Source organism: Rhinopithecus roxellana, chromosome 11 (assembly GCF_007565055.1).
Source record: "Rhinopithecus roxellana isolate Shanxi Qingling chromosome 11, ASM756505v1, whole genome shotgun sequence".
Classification (NCBI taxonomy): Eukaryota; Metazoa; Chordata; class Mammalia; order Primates; family Cercopithecidae; genus Rhinopithecus; species Rhinopithecus roxellana.
Window position 1 is genome coordinate 98,163,769 of NC_044559.1, and position 18,925 is coordinate 98,182,693.

At 39.3% G+C, this 18,925-nt stretch overlaps 2 protein-coding genes across 5 annotated transcripts in view; both read right to left on the reverse strand.

The window, feature by feature from the left end:
* Positions 1 to 1,836: 1,836 nt before the first annotated feature.
* Positions 1,837 to 2,558, reverse strand: LOC104663672 (ubiquitin-conjugating enzyme E2 C). 3 transcript variants are annotated; one of them, XM_030941108.1, is made up of 2 exons: positions 2,406 to 2,558; positions 1,837 to 2,228 (listed from the first exon to the last, which is right to left on the reverse strand). In XM_030941108.1, the coding sequence occupies exons 1-2, from the start codon at positions 2,556 to 2,558 to the stop codon at positions 2,019 to 2,021; spliced, it is 363 nt and encodes a 120-aa protein (XP_030796968.1). In that variant the 3' UTR covers positions 1,837 to 2,018. The 3 variants fall into 3 exon arrangements, with proteins under 3 accessions (XP_030796968.1, XP_010363247.1, XP_030796969.1); XM_030941109.1 differs by having other exon boundaries at positions 1,842 to 2,137; positions 2,343 to 2,558; XM_010364945.2 differs by having other exon boundaries at positions 1,837 to 2,558.
* An 8,490-nt stretch (positions 2,559 to 11,048) lies between these two features.
* Positions 11,049 to 18,925, reverse strand: part of SLC16A9 (solute carrier family 16 member 9) — a 59,165-nt gene continuing 51,288 nt past the window's right edge. For both annotated transcript variants that reach the window (XM_010364947.2, XM_030941480.1), the window contains 2 exons: positions 13,989 to 14,903; positions 11,049 to 13,263 (listed from right to left, as the gene is read on the reverse strand). In XM_010364947.2, coding sequence (XP_010363249.1) covers positions 13,085 to 13,263; positions 13,989 to 14,903 — 1,094 coding nt within the window. In that variant the 3' untranslated portion in view covers positions 11,049 to 13,084. The remainder of the gene's footprint in view (positions 13,264 to 13,988; positions 14,904 to 18,925) is intronic.

Genomic DNA, 18,925 nt, shown 5'->3' on the forward strand with positions numbered 1-18,925 from the left:
TGTTGGCCGGGCGCGGTGGCTCAAGCCTGTAATCCCAGCACTTTGGGAGGCCGAGACGGGTGGATCACGAGGTCAGGAGATCGAGACCATCCTGACTAACACGGTGAAACCCCGTCTCTACTAAAAAACACAAAAAACTAGCCAGGCGAGGTGGTGGGCGCCTGTAGTCCCAGCTACTCGGGAGGCTGAGGCAGGAGAATGGCGTAAACCTGGGAGGCAGAGCTTGCAGTGAGCTGAGATCCGGCCACTGCACTCCAGCCTGGGCGACAGAGCAAGACTCCGTCTCAAAAAAAAAAAAAAAAAGAAAAAAAGAAAAAAGAAAATGTTATACAAATAGTAGGATAAATCAAATACATTACTGTCATTTGAAAATCAGGATTTTTAGCAACAGAGAATTTAAATACAAAAATCAATGAAGTTAGGTAAAAAATATGTGATCATTGATTTAAATTAGAGTTGTCAGTACTAACTCATGATACATTTTCTGCTTACAAAACAAAAATACCGATTTTGCAGAAACAATCTCCAACCCAGTAGCAATGAGTGTCTCGAGTACCCACATTACAGTCTAGAACTATCCCCAAAGGCTCCTTGGAGGAATAGCTAATTCCAGATCTGGGGCAAAAAAAATATCCAAAATGATCCTAAAATATCTTATCCTATTGGTAAGTAAAGAAACTATCAAGGACTACTGACCTTATGTGGGCTTTGGACTCAGGAGTCAATTTGGTAGAAAATTTGAGCATCAAACAACAACAACAACTAAACTGCCATTGCTGAAATTCTCCCTCCTCCAAAATTTAAAATCCATGAAATCATAATAATATTTGCCCTCAAGGGAGGGAAAAACTCATTCATTGGTCAACTCGGAATCAACTAGGTTAATTTCATATTTTGGCTATTGTAGATAATGTTGCAATAAATATGAAGGTGCAGATGTCTCTAATATAATGAATTCCTTTCCTCTGGATAAATTCCCAGTAGCAGGATTACTGGAACATATGGCAGTTCTATTTGTAGTTTTTTGAGGAACCTCCATACTGTTCTCCATAGTGGCTGTACTAGTTTACATTCCCACAAACAATGTATAAGAATTCCTTTTTCTCTGCATACTTACCAGCATTTGTTATGCTTTGTCTTTTTGATAATAGCCATCCTAATTGGGAAAGATGATACCTTACTGCCGTTTTGACTTGCATTTTCCTGAGATTAGTGATGTTGAGCATTTTTTCGTGTTTATTGGCCACTTGTATGTCTTCCTTTTTTTTTTTTTAATTTAATTTTTATTTTTTTAAGAGATGGGGTCTCACTTTGTTGCCCAGACTGGAGCACAGTGGTATGATTATAGATCATTGCAGCCTTGATCTCCTGGCCAAGCAACCGTGTGCCTATGCTCCTGGCAAGAGTAACAGCACTGTGGCCTCAATCCTGTGGCCAGCCTCCAAGTTAACCAACCCACTGTGTATACACATAAGCCCTTGGCCTGTAAAACAGCCTGGTGAGCCCAAAACCAATAACACTGCTACCACAACCTCTCTCAGCTTTGGCCACTGTGAAATTTTTAAATGCCACTAGTGTGGATTGTAGCTAAAGAAACTACACAAAGACTACACTGCTAAATCTACCTAGAACAAAGGCCAACATATCCCACCAAACTGATACCCCAGGACCCATTCATACAAATAAATATTTCCTGACAAATTCTGGTTATTATATTATATTATGTTAGCTATTATAAACGGGATTCTCCTTCTTGATTTCTTTTTTGGCTAGTTTGTTGTTCGTGAATAGAAACACTATTGATTTTTCTTTTTTTTTTTTTTTTTTTTTTTAAAGGACCAAAATGCATTTATTTAATATACATCACAAGGGTTCAACCGAGGCTTAATTTAAAAGACAAAAACAAAACAAAAATAATACCACAGCTCAAGATACAGAGTCCTATACAGAAATCACAAAAAGGACAGACCATCTAAGGAAAAATTAAGACAACACAAGGACAGGCTGGGCAGCCTGGGTCAGGGCTCCTGGCTGGTGACCTGCTTTGAGTAGGTTTCTTGCAGGTACTTCTTAAAAGCTGTGGGGTTTTTCCAGAGCTCGGCAGCATGCGTATTCAAGGGACTATCAATGTTGGGTTCTCCTAGAAGGCTCTGGATGGAGAGCAGAATGGTCCTGACGTCATATAGGGCAGACCACTTGTCCTTCAGGATGTCCAGGCATATGTTACCCTGGGTGTCCACGTTGGGGTGGTAGCAGGGTGTGAGGAATTTCACCGTGGGCGCATTGTAAGGGTAGCCACTGGGGAACTCTAGTGAGAGCTTATACCTCAGGTCTTCATATACTGTTCCAGCTGCTCCATGGATGGTCCCTACCCATTTGAAAAGGTTGTCTGATTCAGGGAAGGCAGAAATCCCTTTATCGCCAGACATCATGAGGGTCATCAGCTCCTGCTGTAGCCTTTTGCCCACGGGACCCCGGGCAGCGCCCCCGCTCGGCTCGGCTCCTTTACGGGCGGCGGTGACGCTTGTGGCTGCTGGGTCGCGGTTTTGGGAAGCCATCCGGGCGGCGCTGGCAGAGAGACAGGAACTCGGAGAACACGACTGCAACTGTCAACACTATTGATTTTTCTATGTTAATTTTGTATCCTGCAACTTTACTGAATTCATTTGTCTGTTCTAAGAGCTTTTTTGATAGAGCCTTTGGCTTTTTTCTACATATAAGAGCATGTCATCTGCAAACAGGGAAAAGTTTACTTCTTTCTTTCCAATTTGGATGTGTTTTATTTCTTTCTTGCTTAATTGTTCTATCTAGGACTTACAGTACTATGTTGATTAAGAGTGGTGAGAGTGGACATCCTTGTTTTGTTCCAGCTCTTAGAGGAAAACTTTTCAGCTTTCCCCTGTTCGGTAAGATGTTAGATGTGGGTTTGTCATATATGGCCTTGAGGTACTTTCCTTCTATGTCTAATTCATTGAGAGTTTTTATCACAAAGTGATAAAAACTTTTTGTTTGATCATTTGATGCTTTTTCTGCATCTGTTGAGATGATCCTATTGTTTTTGTCCTCTATTCATTGATGTGATGTATGATGTTTACTGACTTGCATATATTAAACCATCCTTATATTCCTGGGATAAATCCCACTTGGTTTTGACATATTATCTTTTTAATGTGCTGTTGGATTAGGTTTCGCAGTATTTTGTTGAAGATTTTTTGTGTCCATATTCATTAAGGATATTGGCCTGTATTTTTCTTTCTTGTTGCTGTTCTATTCTTACCAGGTTTGGGTATCAGGGTAATGCTGGCCACATAGAATGAGTTAGAAAGAATTCCCTTTGCTTCAGTTTTTTGAGATAGTTTGAGAATAATTGGCATTAATTCTTCTTTAAAATTTGAGAGAATCCAGGGGTGAAGCCATCTGTCTTAGACTCTTTTTTGTTGGAAGACTTTTTTTTTTTTTTTTTTTTTGAGACAGATTCACTCTGTCCCCGAGGCTAGAGTGCAGTGACCCGATCTTGGCTCACTGCAACCTCTGCCTTCCAGGTTCAAGTGATTCTCCTGCCTTAGCCTCCCAAGGAGCTGGCACTACAAGTATGTGCCACCATGCCCAGCTAATTTTCGTATTTATAGTAAAGACAGGTTGTTGGCCAGGCTGGTCTTGAACTCCTGACCTCAGGTGATCCACATGCCTCAGCCTCCCAAAGTGCTAGGATTACAGGAATGAACCACCACGCCCAGGCTGTTGGAAGATTTTTTATTACTGATTCAATCTTATTACTTGTTATTGGTCTACTCAGGTTTTCTATTTCTTTTTGTTCAATCTTAGCAGGTTGTATGTGTACAGGAATTTATCCATTTCCTCGAAATTTTTTAATTTATTGGCATATAGTTGTTCAAGATATTTTCTAATAAACCTGTATATTTCGGTGGTATCCATTGTGATGTCTCCTTTTGTGTATCTGATTTTATTTATGTGTTTTTTATTTTTCTTAGTCTAACTAACGGCTTGTTGGTTTTGTTTATCTTTTCAAAAAAAACAGCTTTTTGTTTTGCTGATCTTTTGTGGGGATGTCTTGTCTCAATTTCATTTATTTCTGCTCTGATCTTTATTATATTTCTTTCCTTCTACTAATTTGGGGTTTGGATTGCTCTTGCTTTTCTAGTTCTTTGAGGTATATCATTAGGTTGTTTATTTGAAATCTTTCTAGTTTTTAAAAATATGTGTTGATTGCAATAAACTTGCTTCTTAATACTGCTTTTGCTGTGTCCCATATGTTTGGGTATGCTGTGTTTTTTATTTTCATAATTTCAAGAAATTTTTTTTTATATATCATTCTTAATTTTTTTCTTTACCCATTGGTCATTCAGGAGTATGCAGCTTAATTTTCGTGTATTCGTATAGTTTCAAATGTTTCTTTTGTTATTGATGTCTGGTTTTATTCTATTGTGGTCACATAAGATACTAGATATGATTTGATTTTTTTTTTACTGAGACTTGTTTTGTGTACTAACATATGGTCAGTAACTGGAGAATGTCCCATGTGCTTATGAAAAGAATGTGTATTCTGCAGGTGTTGGGTGAAATGCTTTGTAAATATCTGTTAGGTTCATTTGGTCTATGGTGCAGCTTAACTTCAGTGTTTCTTTGTTGATTTTTCTGTCTAGAACATCTGTTACAATGATGAGAGTGGGGTGTTGAAGTCACCAACTATTACTGTATAAGGATCTCTGTCTTTAGATCTAATAATATTTGCTTTATATATCTAGGTGCTCCAGTGTTGGGTAAATATTTACAATTGTTATATTCTCTTGCTAATTGGTCCCTTTACTATTATCTAATGTCTTTGTCTCTTTTTGCAGCTTTTAACTTGAAATCTATTTTGTCTGATATCAGTATAACTATTCCTTTTCAGTTTTGGTTTCCATTTGCGTGGAATACCTTTTTCCATCCCTTCACTTTCAGTCCATGTGTGCATTTACAGGTGAGGTGAAATTCTTATAGGCAACATATAGTTGAGTCTTATTTCTGAAATCCATTTAGCCAGTCTATATCTTTTAAATGGGGAATTTAAACCATTTACATTCAAGATTGTTACTGATAGGCAAGAACCTACTCTTGTCATTTTATTTATTGTTTTCTGGTTCTTTTGTATATTCTTCGTTCCTTACTTTCTTTCTCATTGCTTACTTTTGTACGTGGGTGGCTTTCTGTAGTGAAAAGATTTGATTCCTTTTTCTTTCTCCTTTGTGCATTGGCTCTGCCAGTGAGTTGTATGGTTTTCATGATGGTAGTTTTACTTCTGGATGTCAGACTCTTTTGAGCATTTCTTGTAAGACTAATTGATCTAATGGTGATTAATTCCCCTAGTTTTTGCTTGTCTGCGAAAGATTTTATTTCTTCTTCATTTCTGAAGGATAGCTTTGCTGGGTATGATATTCCTGTCTGGCACTTTTTTTCTTTCAGCATTTCAGATACATCATCCTATTCTCTCCTGGCCTGTAAGGTTTCTGTTGAGGAATCTGCTATTAGTCTAGTAGTTATTTCTTTATGTGTGACTTGATGCTTTTCTCTTGCTACTTTTAAAATTCTTTCTCTGTCTTTGACTTTAGACAATCTGACTCTAGTTTGCCTCAGAGAGAACATTTTGGGTTGAATCTTTCTGGGGTTCTTTGAATTTCCTGGACCTGGATGTCCATCTCTCTCCCAAGACTTGGGAAGTTCTCTGCTATTATTTCATTAAATATATTTTTCTCAACTTTTCCCATCTCTTCCCCTTCTGGAATGCCCATTATACAAATATTTGTTCACTTAATGGTGTCTCATATATCTGTAGGCTTTCTTCATTCTTTCTTATTTTTTCTTCTTTTATTTCTATCTTCCTGTGTCGTTTCAAATAATCTGTTTTCAAGTTTAGAAATTATTTTTTTGCTTGGTCTAGTCTGTTATTAAAGTTCTCAGTTGTACCTTTTATTTCTTTTTTGAATTCTTCAGCTCTACGATTTCTGTCTGGTTCTTTTTTACAGTATCTCTTTGTGGAATTTCTTATTCAAATTATGAATTGTTTTCCTGATTTCACTGAATTGTCTGTCTGTATTCACTTGTATCTCACTGTGTTTCCTTAAGATTATGATTTTGAATTCTTTTCTGACATTTTTATATATTTCCTCTTGATTGGGGTCTGTTACTAGGGAATTCTTGCTTTTACTTGGAGATGATATGTTTCCTTGCTTTTTTGTGGTTGATGTGTCTTTGTGTTCATTTCTATGCATCTAGTGAAAAGTCACCTCTTCCAATTTTAAGAATTAGGTTTTGTCAGGAAAAATTTATTTGTATGAATGGGTCCTGGGATACCAGTTTGGTGGGATATGTGGGCCTTTGTCCTAGCTAGATTTAGCAGTGTAGTCTTTGTGTAGTTTCTTCAGCTATGACCCACACTAGTGGCATTTAAAAATTTCTTAGTGGCCAAGGCTGAGAGGGGTTGTGGCAGCAGTGCTGTTGGTAATGGACTCATCAGGCTGTTTCACAGGCCAAGGGCTTATGCTATACACAGTGGGTTGGCTAACTTGAGGATTGGCTCACTATGAAAGGCCACAGTGCTGTTACTCTTGCCATGGGCATAGGCACATGGTTGCTTGGCCAGGGTGGGGGTGTGCCTACCAGGAGAAGCTTGCAGAGCTGTTTCTCAGGTCCAGAATGCAGGCATAAAACTGCTTGGTCAGCCTGGGGACATATGCGTTAGGGGCAGCCCTTAGGGCTATTTCTCAGGTCTGAGATGTGGTAACAGTTTCTCAGCTCACCTGAGTGCATGACTGCTGGAGGTGACCCAGGGGGCTATTTTGCTGTCTTGGAACACAGATACAAATGTGCTTGGTCAACCTGGAAGCATATCTGCTATGGGTGGCCCACAAGGCTATTTTTCAGGTCCAAAACATGAGCACGTTGCTGCCAGCCTGGCCTAGGGGCTTGTTTGTCAGGGGAGCCACGAGACTGATTCTCAGACTCATGACATTGCTGCATGACTGCTTGGCTAACCTGGTGGTGTTTCTACAGGGAAGAGCCTACCAAGGCAGTTTTGTAGGTCCCGGATGCAAGCACAGGCATGAAGCTATGCCCAATACATGGGTGAACAGTTGCTTGGCTAGCCTGGAGGCATGCCCACCGGGAGCAACCTGTGGAACTGTTTCTCAGGCCCTCGTTGGGGATGCAGGGCCACTGGACAGTCCAGAGGCATGTCTGTGGAGAGCAAGGGTGCTACAGGGCTGTTTCCAGATCCTGGACTCATTTCCTCTCCAGGGGCACAGGGGCATATCAGCTGCTTGGAGGCTCAGGGACTGCTTCTGCTTAGAATAGCATATGCAGCAGTTTGGCCAGCTCAAGGGAAGTCTCGCCCTAGGTGGGACTGCCAGACTATTTTTTTGACTGGAAGTGCAGCAGTAGAGGTTGGTTTCTTGGCTGTGCAGGACCAGAGTCACAGCTGATTCTGGGTTCTGGCTCCACACTGCTGGGGTTGTGGCATTCAGTCATCTCTGTGGACTTGTGGAATGAAGATGGAGCTTCCAGTGCTGGAGAGGTGCAATGGCTGCTAGCCCCCAGAGCAGGGTACATTCCAGAGGTGACTTTGGTCTCAAGATGGCCCTGTGCTGCAGCAGCTTGGTTCACAGAGGCTCGAGGGTAGATAGGGAGTCCACACCTTGTGCTCCTAATCTGGGGCAACGTAGCTGAGTGAATTCCCAGCAGCTCTGCAAACTGGGCTCAGGACTTGTGAGGACTGCAGGATTTTCCTGTTGTAAGGACTGTAGCTGTCTGCAGTATCAATAGAGCTGGTGGGGATCTTTTGCTTCCTTTCCCATGCAACAGGAAGTCCCTCCTGTCTCTGGGACAATCCAGTGTAGGTGGAGGAGACGGGACTGCAGCTGTCAGGTACCTCCACACTGTCCTCCTAGACTTCCAATCACCACAGGTGCATCTCCACTGTCCCACTGTACCCCCGCAGTCTATCTTCAACACTGCAGTCAAATTGTAGCTGTGTATTTCTTTCCTTGGTTCTTTTGTGTGAGGGGAGAGTGCCAGGCTTCTCTAGTTAGGCATCTTGCTCCCCTAAATCCATTCTTTTGGGAATCTTAATGTGAGTCAGACACGACTGAACTCCACTGGGCCAATGCTGAAGGACCATCCCAGCTCCAGAATTTCCCACAGGAGCTGAAGCTTCTGTTACAACTGCATTGCCATCTAACTTATTCTGATCAACTCTGGGACACCGATGAGCTCGAAGAGTACAGGAACCTTGTCTATCTCGCTCATCATTATATCCTTGGTACCTGAGAGAGTACCCAACACATACTAGGTGCTCACTTAAGAAGTGTTGGATGAATAAGAAATGAAGTACCTGAACCTGTCAGGAAAGAGCGAGACTCCAAATGTCGTAAGACAAGAAGGCATCTTTGTGGTATCTTGACAGTCAAGCAGCCAGTCTTGCCAACAGCTTTAGAGCTTAAACAGGACAAGACATGGTTTGTGAAGTACCTGGAACAATACTGGGCACATAAAAGGCCTTCAAGAAAGGTGTCTCCCTCCCTCTCTGCTCTGATGACCCTGTGTATTTGGCATTATCTCAACATGTTGGGATTTCAGTTGTCCTGTTTCCTGGTGGGAAAGACTATGGAACAGAGTTTGCATGCAGGAAGTTTACTAGGGAGTGCTTTCCAGAAAAATGCCTGCTCCTTTGTTGCTAGGGTTCTAAAGTCATTTGGGCTGCCCTTAGCAATGCCCTATTAGAGCTGTAGATATTCAGCAGGTTTCAGATTTAAGCTGGAGGAATAACAACTTGCTTTATCACATCAGGAACTTTTCCAGGAGAAAATAAGCAGCATATATTTGTGGCTATGTAGTTTTAAGTTGACCTATCACAGGAAAGCACTTGACCACAGTTAATTATTATGTATTGAAAACATGTTGCTTACCAAAGATTTTAGAATATCTTTTTTTATTAAAAACTGATTAAATTTAAATTTTTATTTTTGAAAGGAGAAAGAATAAAAGTAAATGACTCATTAGGACAAGGAATGCATGCAGCAAACAAACAACTAATGCAGCTGAGATCTACTAGGAGACCTGGCAAGAAATCGCACTCTCTCAAGAGTAAGTCTCAAAGGCTGGAAAGCAGTGAGGTAAGGGCCCTGAGCCGAAGCCAATTAGTACTCAGTAAACAAATCAGATCATTTTGCTTTCTGCCCAATTTCAGGCCCACCTTCTGAGCGGTTCATATGAGAGTTCTTAAGAAAAAGAAAAAGTTCAAATTCCCATAGCAATTCAGTTTACAAAGTGGCTTCTATTTGATTTGTGGAGGAACAGCCTGTGTTTTGTTTTGTGTCAGAGCTTCTGAATGGCAATTCCAAAAAATGTGCTGAGTCATGAATCCCTAAGGAAAGAAGATTTTGACAAGAACAGGCAAGAGCTGTGACAGTTTCGTGATTAGGAATAACAGAGGCTCATTATTCTTCCAAATGAAGCTCTTTAATGCAAACATTAACCCTACACCAGTTCCCGGAACATTTGATGCCTGCCTCAGGTACAGAGAAGCAATGCATTTAAGAATGACGACAAAAACAATAGCTAATATTTTATTGGACATCTACCATGTCAGGTATATATACTAGGAATCTTATTTAATTCCCACAATAGCCCACCTGGCCACAGGGACCGAGATAGGCAATCTGGTTGTGGAATCACAACCTTAACAAGTGTGTACACTGCAGTCCCAAGTATTATCCATGTATTCATAGAGCTCTGATCATTTTAACTGACTGTGATTAAATGCCTTACTCAAAGAGGGATCTTACTAACCATCCTTCATATATAAGTGACTATATAGCAGACGGTCCCAAGATTTTTTTTTCTTTTTGAGATGGGGTCTCATTCTGTCACCCAGGCTGAAATGCAGTGGCACAATCTTGGCCCACTGCAGTCTCCAGCTCCCAGGTTCAAGTGACTCTCCTGCCTCAGTCACCTGAGTAGCTGGGATTACAGGCATGTGCTAGCACACCTGGTTAATTTTTGTATTTTTAGTTGAGATGGGGTTTCACCATGTTGATCGGGCTATTCTCCAACTTCTGGCCTCAAGTGATCCACCCACCTCAGTCTCCCAAAGTGCTGGGATTACAGATATGAGCCACTGTGCCCAGCCCAAGATTGTTATTAATGAAGGAGAAAGTGCATGACACTGCTAATGTAAATCATGTGTTTTATGTGCTCAGTATAATATTCCTAAGTAAAAGAGAAAATGAGACGTCCTTTGTTTCAAAATGGAGCTCCACTTTATGTCCTGGAACATCCTGAGTTAGGATAATTCTATACCAATTGCTAAGTGCTGAGGCTACCTAAGGTCATGGGACTGGTTGGCTGGCAGATATGTTTTTGGTCATGACCTCCCAGTGCTGGAACTCCTGGTTCTTGGGAATTGTTCCTCATGAGCCCTTTAAAGATTGGTGGCTGAACTTTCTTCCCTGCTGACATGATTACCCTACAGAAAATTTTCTCTGTTCACTGAAGGATTGGTTTTAGAGCAACCCTCCTGGGTAAGCCTAATTTCTGAACCATGTTAGAAATTAAAAGGTTTACTTTAATTTCTACAAAGAGAAACATTTTGCGTTTTGGTTTTGGAAATTACTTATACTTTTATAATATGTTGTCCATAGTATTATGACAATTATATTTTAGATTATAAAATGAGGGTCATAATTTCCATCTCACAAGGTTATTATGAGTGTTAAACAACATAAGCTTGAAACATATTAAGAATTCTATAAATGATTGGTGAAATTATTATTAAGAACTAAGACCTGCAGAATACTCTTTACAACAAGAGGTAAAGCTGATATACCAGCTTTTTGGAAGGCAATAGTCAAAGTAGCTAAGCATTTAGAATATGCTTTTGTCCAGTCACCATGTTCCAGAGTCTGAATTATGCCGGGTAATTTATAGTTTTACATTCAAGTGATGTTCACTATAATTGGGTGGAGAACTAAGAGGAGAGAAAGCAACCAAACTGATGCAAAACAAAAATATTTTATTGTAACTTAAAATTCATCCCCTAGACAATAGATAACGCCCACATTGGATGTTATTTAGTAGACATAGTGAAGATGCCTTTGGACAATTATCAGCACTGATGAACATGAAGATGTCACATCAAAGTCAAACTTTTTCAGGTTATTGGGTTTCCTGAACATAACATTGGCAAAAAGGAACTTTCAACACAACAGGTAGGTTTTTTTTTTTTTTTTTTTAATGTCACTTATTTTATTTACTAACCTTGACAGGGACTAAAGAATGAGGTACGGAAAATTTTCCAGAAGTCTGAGTGTGGTGTAGAAGTCCAAGACATCTTGGAGCTCCATTATTGCATTATTGAGTAGAATGAACTGTTAGGAAATTCTCCATACTCCAGGTTTACTACATAGAAAAGTACTATTTACCTACCTCACAGAGGTGTTGTGAGGATTCGTGCTTATAAAGTGCTTCAGGTGCCTTCGAAGAAAGGCAACATACAAGTATAAAATAACCATACATATTTCAAAAGAAATGAAAAGATGATTTTGGCACAATGGGAAGGGTGCCTCCTATTTAAAGAACACTTGGCTATTTGTTTATAAAAACCTCTGACCTCTTGGGTTTTTAAAAAATTATTATTTAAAAGAATAAATGTTTTTCCATTGCCAATCTTATAAAAATTCTCAATCCAGGCTGTGTTACCAGAATCACTTGAAGAGCTCAATAAAACTATGGATGTTTGGGCAACAGCCTACACCAGCAGAATTAAAAGCTCCACACATGATACCCAGGCACCTATATTTTCAAAAAGATCTGTAGGGGATTCTGCTGCACACCAAAGTTTAAAACCCATTTCTTTAGGAAAAAAAATCAATGTATTAAACATTGGAGTTTATCCCAAGGACATTTTTCTTAAGGTTAAATGCAGTTGAATAAGGGTATGAATTTCTTATTGCCCTTTTCCATTCCCATATCCCACGGAGACTTAGAGCATGCATAGCACATGCACACACACACACACACACACACACACACACACTCACTCACTTTTAGTTCTGCCCTTGAATTAAATTTGATAGTGGTAAAATCCGATAGTAGCAAATAAATGCTTCACCCGGAGGATACGCAAGAACTTGCAACTCATCCCCACTGTGCCCAAAGCAAATGGATGGTTCCCATTTGCCAGAACGGAATGATTAAGAAATGTGTTTCCAATTTGGAAACAGGCAAAATTAGCACTTCCCGGGAAACATCAGCTGAGTGGATGGTCAAGAAACAAAAGTGAGCAAGGCTGGAGTGGCCAACCATGAAGAAAGTCTACAGTGACTACTCCTCCATTTGGAGTTCACTCACATCTCAGCAAACACCTTAGGAACTGAAACAGTGTATGCTCAGTGGGTACCAAACAACATGCGAGTACTTCAGTGAGGTAAATAAAACAGAATAATGAAAACTGGTGACTGTAGGTTAAAATAACTTTGAAAAAAAATGACCAATTTGTTCCACTGCAATTCTTAAGGCTGTTTTAGTAACCACTTTAATTTCCTGGCTGGCTTGAAGTCTTCTGTTTACTAGCAAGTCAAACATAGAGAAGAGAATGATTTATTTCCTAGCGGGCTTCACACATAGCTTATCATGCTGCTCGCATCACTTTTAAAATAGGAGTGGTCTCTCTAGGTGCCTTGCAGTGGAATAAATGGAGTTGGCAGAGAAATTATACTTCTTTACACAGAGAAAGCCTTGTGAGGCTGGTCAAACTTTTTACAATGTTAAGAACTAGTGAATAACAGTAAAATAGAATAGTCCCATTTTTGGTGCGGGGAGGAGAAAGAGAAAAAAATACACGAGATAGAGGCTACGCATACACTACATAAAAAACAGGATATGTAAGAAATAATAATTCACTCAGAGTCATCCATTGTGAAATTTTGCTATAAGAAAATAATCTTGACTCTAGAAAATTTGCTTGAGAATCTGTTAAAATATCACTGCTATATGGTATAAAATAGCAAAAATAATGTCTTCCAATATTCCTCTAAACATTAAAGGCAACTTTGTACAAGAAAGTTGTTGGAGCTGGCTTGGGGAGTTGCTTGTTGCATGTATTCCAAGAAGGCAAGGCTGCCAGCAGCAGAATAAAACCTCCCAGCAGGACGCAGAAGCCACTAAAATAAAACGCAATGTCATAGGTCTGGGTCCAGTCATAAAACCAACCTGAGAAGACAGTAAGAAAAAAAGTAAGTTTCATGGAAATAGTATGAACATCCAGCCCACACCCTAATTTCATCAGTTTTATATATAGTTATAATTATGATATGTATTACTCTACTGCTTCCAACGTGGTTTACTGGGAGTTAGAAGAAGAGAATCTCTCAAATATTTGGATAAGAATAAGCAGGCAGGCTGGGTGCAATGGCTCATGCCTGTAATCCCAGCACTTTGGGAGGCCAAGGCAGGTGGATCACGAGATCAGGAGATCAAGACCATTCTGCCTAACATGGTGAAACTCCGTCTCTACTAAAAAAAAAACACAAACAAAAACAAAAACAAAAAATTAGCCGGGCGTGGTGGCAGGCACCTATAGTCCCAGCTACTCTAGAGGCTGAGGCAGGAGAATGGCATGAACCTAGAAGGCGGAGCTTGCAGTGAGCTGAGATTGCGCCACTGCACTCCAGCCTGATGAAACTCCATCTCAAAAAAAAAAGAATAAGCAGGCACTTTGAGTTTCTCCCAAATATAGAGTGAATACAAATCCCAGAGCATGCATACTGGGTTTCTCAATTACATCAAAGCAGTCTTGAATAAATCATTACCATGAGATGTTCCATGCAGATTTATTTTGTACAAATCTGTGCTACTATTACAATCTGGATTTCTATATCTGGAGACATGACAGGGAAGAACAGTAAAATGGGATGACTTTAAGATAAATATCTTACCAACGATGGGTGGTCCAAGGCTATTTCCAAGTCCAGCAAAGAACATTAATATCCCATAGGCATGGGCTAATTTTTCAATTCCCACAGTCTTTGTGGTCACATATGGAAAGATGGACCAATTACCAGTAAAAAACCCTAGAATCGCAGAGAGCAACGCCAGTGTGACATAGCTTTTGGCAAATGGAATTGCACACAAGGCCAGGCCCATGATGATTAAGGTAGCAACATAAAGATACAAGGTATTAATCCACTTGAAGTCAGCCAGTATCCCTAAAAGCAGTTTACCAACTGCTGTCATAATGCCTATAATGGAAATAAGTGGCATAATAAACTCTTCTTCTTTCACATTGGAACTTCTTGCTACATCTTCCATAAGTAATGAAGGTGGAAACCCTCCGATGTCAAAGAGTAAGATAGCAATGAAAAGGGCTGAAAATACTTTGTTTTTAAAAAGAGCCACAGTTTCTCCACAGTAGTTTTTATATAACTGCCACTTCCTTTTGGCAAGCTGTTTGCAAAAATATGTCTGTTCTGCAACTTTCTTTTTGTACGTTTCAGGCTCTTTTGTGTGTGTCACTGTGAGGTTTTTAAAAAGTAGGCTCTCTTGTTTCCAGTCACCATTGGCTAACGTGCTCCTGCATTTCTCCTCACTACTGTAGCTCTTGTCAAGAATGTTTATGTTTTCTTCCAGATTCTTTCCTTTTTCATTGTAAATGGAGTATTTATCTGGTAGATCTTCTGGAGCTATTTTTTTAGGCAAAGGACAATCAGAAGATTGGAGGGGTCTCATCAGACTGCCACAGGCTAATATATTTAAAGCTAAAGCACCCACAATCAGCAAGCATCCATCCAGTCCATAGAACTCAACCAGCATCCTCTGCAGAGCAGCATATATGAAAAGGCCAACGCTTGAACCTAAAAAGGGAACGGGAACTGTTCAACCTCGTAATCTCAGGCTCTCAGGATTTGAATTTGTAGTATCACAATTCAATTTATTTTTTACACTGGCATTTATATGTAAGTTAATATTAAAATCATAGTAAGAAGATAGAAGATAACAATAATATAGCAATACTGATAGAACATTTAAGAATTAGAATTTGCAGCTCAGACACTGTTAAGCACTTTACTTGCATGATCATGTTTAATGCTTTTACTGATCCCATTGAGTAGGTCCTATTATTATTTCCAGTCTAGAGATAAAGTGACCTAGGGCTGGAATGGTTGAGAAATTTTCCATAGATCAAAAATCTGTAAAGAACATAAATAGGATTCACACTCAGTCAGTTTGACCCCAATAGCCCATATTCTTAACAAGTATCATTGGCAGGGCGCGGTGGCTCAGGCCTGTAATCCCAGCACTTTGGGAGGCCAAGGCGGGTGGATCACGAGGTCGGGAGTTCGAGACCATCCTGACCAATATGATGAAACCCCATCTCTACTAAAAATACAAAAATTAGCTGGGCATGTTGCCGCACGCCTGTAGTCCCAGCTACTCGGGAGGCTGAGGCAGGAGAATCCCTTGAACCCAGGAGGTAGAGGTTGCCGTGAGCCATGATTGCGCCACTGCACTCCAGCCTCGTGATTGAGCGAGACTCCGTCTCAAACAAACAATCAAACAACAACAAAAAAACCCAAAACAAAGTATTATCATGAAACTACTTTCTTTGCACTTATTATGTGTCAGGCTCCATTCTACATATTTATTCCAGAAAAGTAAATTTTCATATTTTACTTTTTAAAAACAGTATGTTGCAGTTTAATGATATTTATAATGGCTTCATAGTTCAAATCCATTGCTGAATCACCAGAATGAGTGATTCACACATTTCATGCATTAATACAATTATGACAAAAGTATAATTTTTAGGATATTTAAATTACAAAGTATGCTGGTTTATACATCTGTGTAGCACTGTGAATAATTCATATTTTTAGCACTGATCACACTAAACACACAGTGTTGCCAAGTTATGGTAGCCTAATCAATTGGTACTGTTCTCATCTGGTTCTGATTTCAATCTTTAAAAACAGAGCATTTTAAAATTTAAATGTCATTGGGAAATGTCATGTGAAAAATCAGGAAAAAAATAGTCTGAAAAAGTTGATCATATGTTTAAGATGGTCAGTATTAAATTACATTATAACCTTATGATGCCAATAGGACCAAGCTCAGAGGTATCACTGATTGCATGGATATGATTGCTATAAAAACCTACCTTATAAAACAATTCTTCTAAATAGCCAGATGACTCTGCCTTAGAGTTGCAAGAAAATATTTTCTTTGGGACCTCAGTTGTCCCTTCTTAACATTTTTTAAAGTTAACCCCTTCATTCCCAAAGGAAAAAAAACTTTGCATGCAAATATTAATGTCTCATGTTAATGTAATGGCAGCTAAAATAGACTGCTGAGAGTATCTCTTTGCTAACTACTGAGAAGTAGTAACAGTAGACAAATGTAATCCTTTCTTTCTCTCATTAAATGTGGCATATACTGTAAAAGTTAAAAATGCTACAGAAAACACACTGACAGAATTAAAAACAGTACGTGAGGGTGACCTCACGTACTGCTGGCTGCATTAGTACCTATTAACTATAAAGTATACTATTAACTATAAATTTGTGATTTTTGCCTAACATTTCTTTTTACAGATTCTAACAAAGTGTCACATCATTAGATACTTAAAACTGCTCTAGGTGTTTTGAAAGTTCTATATTTTCACATAGAACAAATAAACAAACAACTTTCCTATTCTTGCCAACCAAGTTTATCTGTCAACATGATGAAAATCAATTCAACAGATATTTATTGAACACATAAGATAGGAGAGAGTGGGGAAAATCAAATTACACATTGGAGGCTAGTTTCCTCAGCCTTCATCCCACAAGAACACGTCTGTGGTTTAGAAAGATGCAGGATTTTTCCCCCCAGGGTATTGAAGAGTAATTTAGAGTTTCCTGAATTTTGTAAACTGCAAAACTGTGATTTTTTTTTTTTAATTTTAAGTTCCAGGATACATGTGCAGGACGTGCAGGTTTGTTACATAGGTAAATGTGTGCCATGGTGGTTTGCTGCACCTATCAACCCATTACCTAGGTATTAAGCCCTGCATGTAATAGCTAAAACTGTAATTTTTAATCTTCAAAAAGAGCATCCTAATTTTAATATAATCATTGTAAAGGGTTAAGTGAAATAAAACTATGCTTCCATGCATGTTATATATTATTACAAAGAGAGAAAATATTAAATGGTGTTCAGGGAACACAAAGCAGTGAGAAATACAGCCATGCTTTAACTCATTAATACCAGGGGTCAATAACTTCTGGAAAGGATCAGAGAGTAAATATTTAAGGCATAGAGGGTATACAATCTCTGTCCCAAATACTCAACTCTGCCCTTGAAGCATGAAACCAGCCAGAGACAATCCATAAAAAAAACAAGCATGGCTGTGTTATAATAAAATTTTATTTATGAACACTGAAATGGAAATTGCACCTAGTTTTCACATATTATGAATATTCTTCTTTTGATTTTTTTCAACATTTAAAAAAGTAAAAAGCAATCATAGCTTGTTAATCATACACAAACCAGCAGTAGGCCAGATTTGGCCATGGGCATTTGTGGACCAACCCCTGTTCACTACGAAGGAAGATCGCTTCCCCCAAACCTTCATTTCATGCCCACATTCCTTTCTTTCAACTAGGTCACAATATTTCAAATGTTTGGATGTGCGGTTTCTTTTTAATTTTTAAAAACCTCTGCTGTGACTTTTGTTTTGTTTATCGTATCTTTGACTGAAGGTGGGTTCACACTTCTCCCTAATTTCCCTTCACCTAGCTCCCTGTGAGTTGAAACTGAAAACTCCTTTAAATCTTGACTGTCCATAGTTGCTTCATTTTTTATTTACTGTGCTATGGACCAGGCCACTGTGCCCTCCTCTCAAGACTGAGTGAAAAGCAAAATCATCTGTCACAGCATGCAATTCCCAACACCTTCAAAACAAATAAATTCGGACATTAGGGAAACCTAGGTCAGAATTATAACTTCTAACACTTGAGAGCTCTTGTCATGCGCCTTACACATACATCCCTTTCATATGTTCAATAACCCAATGTGATGGGTACTATTTGTAAATCAAAAATAAAATTCTAAGCCACCCAGCCAGCTGATGGACCCTCCCCTTGGCCAAGGATAAACCTGAAAAACTAGTTCAGGCCATGATAAGGTCGGGGGATGGGGGCTAGACATGCCTGATTTTACTCTCCCCTCTTTGGAATTCAGACCCAGCTGACCAGTATTAACATTAAAACAGGCATCTTAAGATTGAAAGAACAGACTCTAAGACTGATAAGAAATACTCCCTTCTATTGATTCTATCTGCATAATGGGACTCTTGGTCTCCACAACCCCTTGTCTTAACCCAGACATTCCTTTGTATTGAACCTAGATCTTTCGACAATAACTTAACCCTTTCAATTTACTGCCAATTAAAAAATTCCTGAATCCACCTACAACCTGGAAGCCCCTGTTTCCAGTTGTCCTGCCTTTCTAGACCAAGCCAATGTACAACTTACATGTATTGATCGATGTCTTATGTCTCCCTAAAATGTATAAAATGAAGTTTAGCCTGACCACCTGAGACAGAATCTCATGGGACTGTGTCACGGGCCACTTGTTACTCATGAAAATTCAAATATTTTAAAGAATTTGACTCTTTTCATCAACATACTATTATCCCTAGTTTACAGTTCCAAAATGGAGGCACAGAACAGTTAAGTAACTTGTCTAACACCAGGTAGCTAGTGAGTGACAGAAGGAGGATTCAAAACTAGACAGTATGGATCCAGGATTGTGCTTCTAACTTGACGTCATGCTGCCTCTACAGAAAATATAGTACAGCTGAGACCTACTGTCCTTGAAGCTGCCATACCTACTC

Bases quoted from the DNA above. Each gene is read 5' to 3' on its own strand.
- LOC104663672 (XM_010364945.2), bottom strand. From the start codon at position 2,558: ATGGCTTCCCAAAACCGCGACCCAGCAGCCACAAGCGTCACCGCCGCC.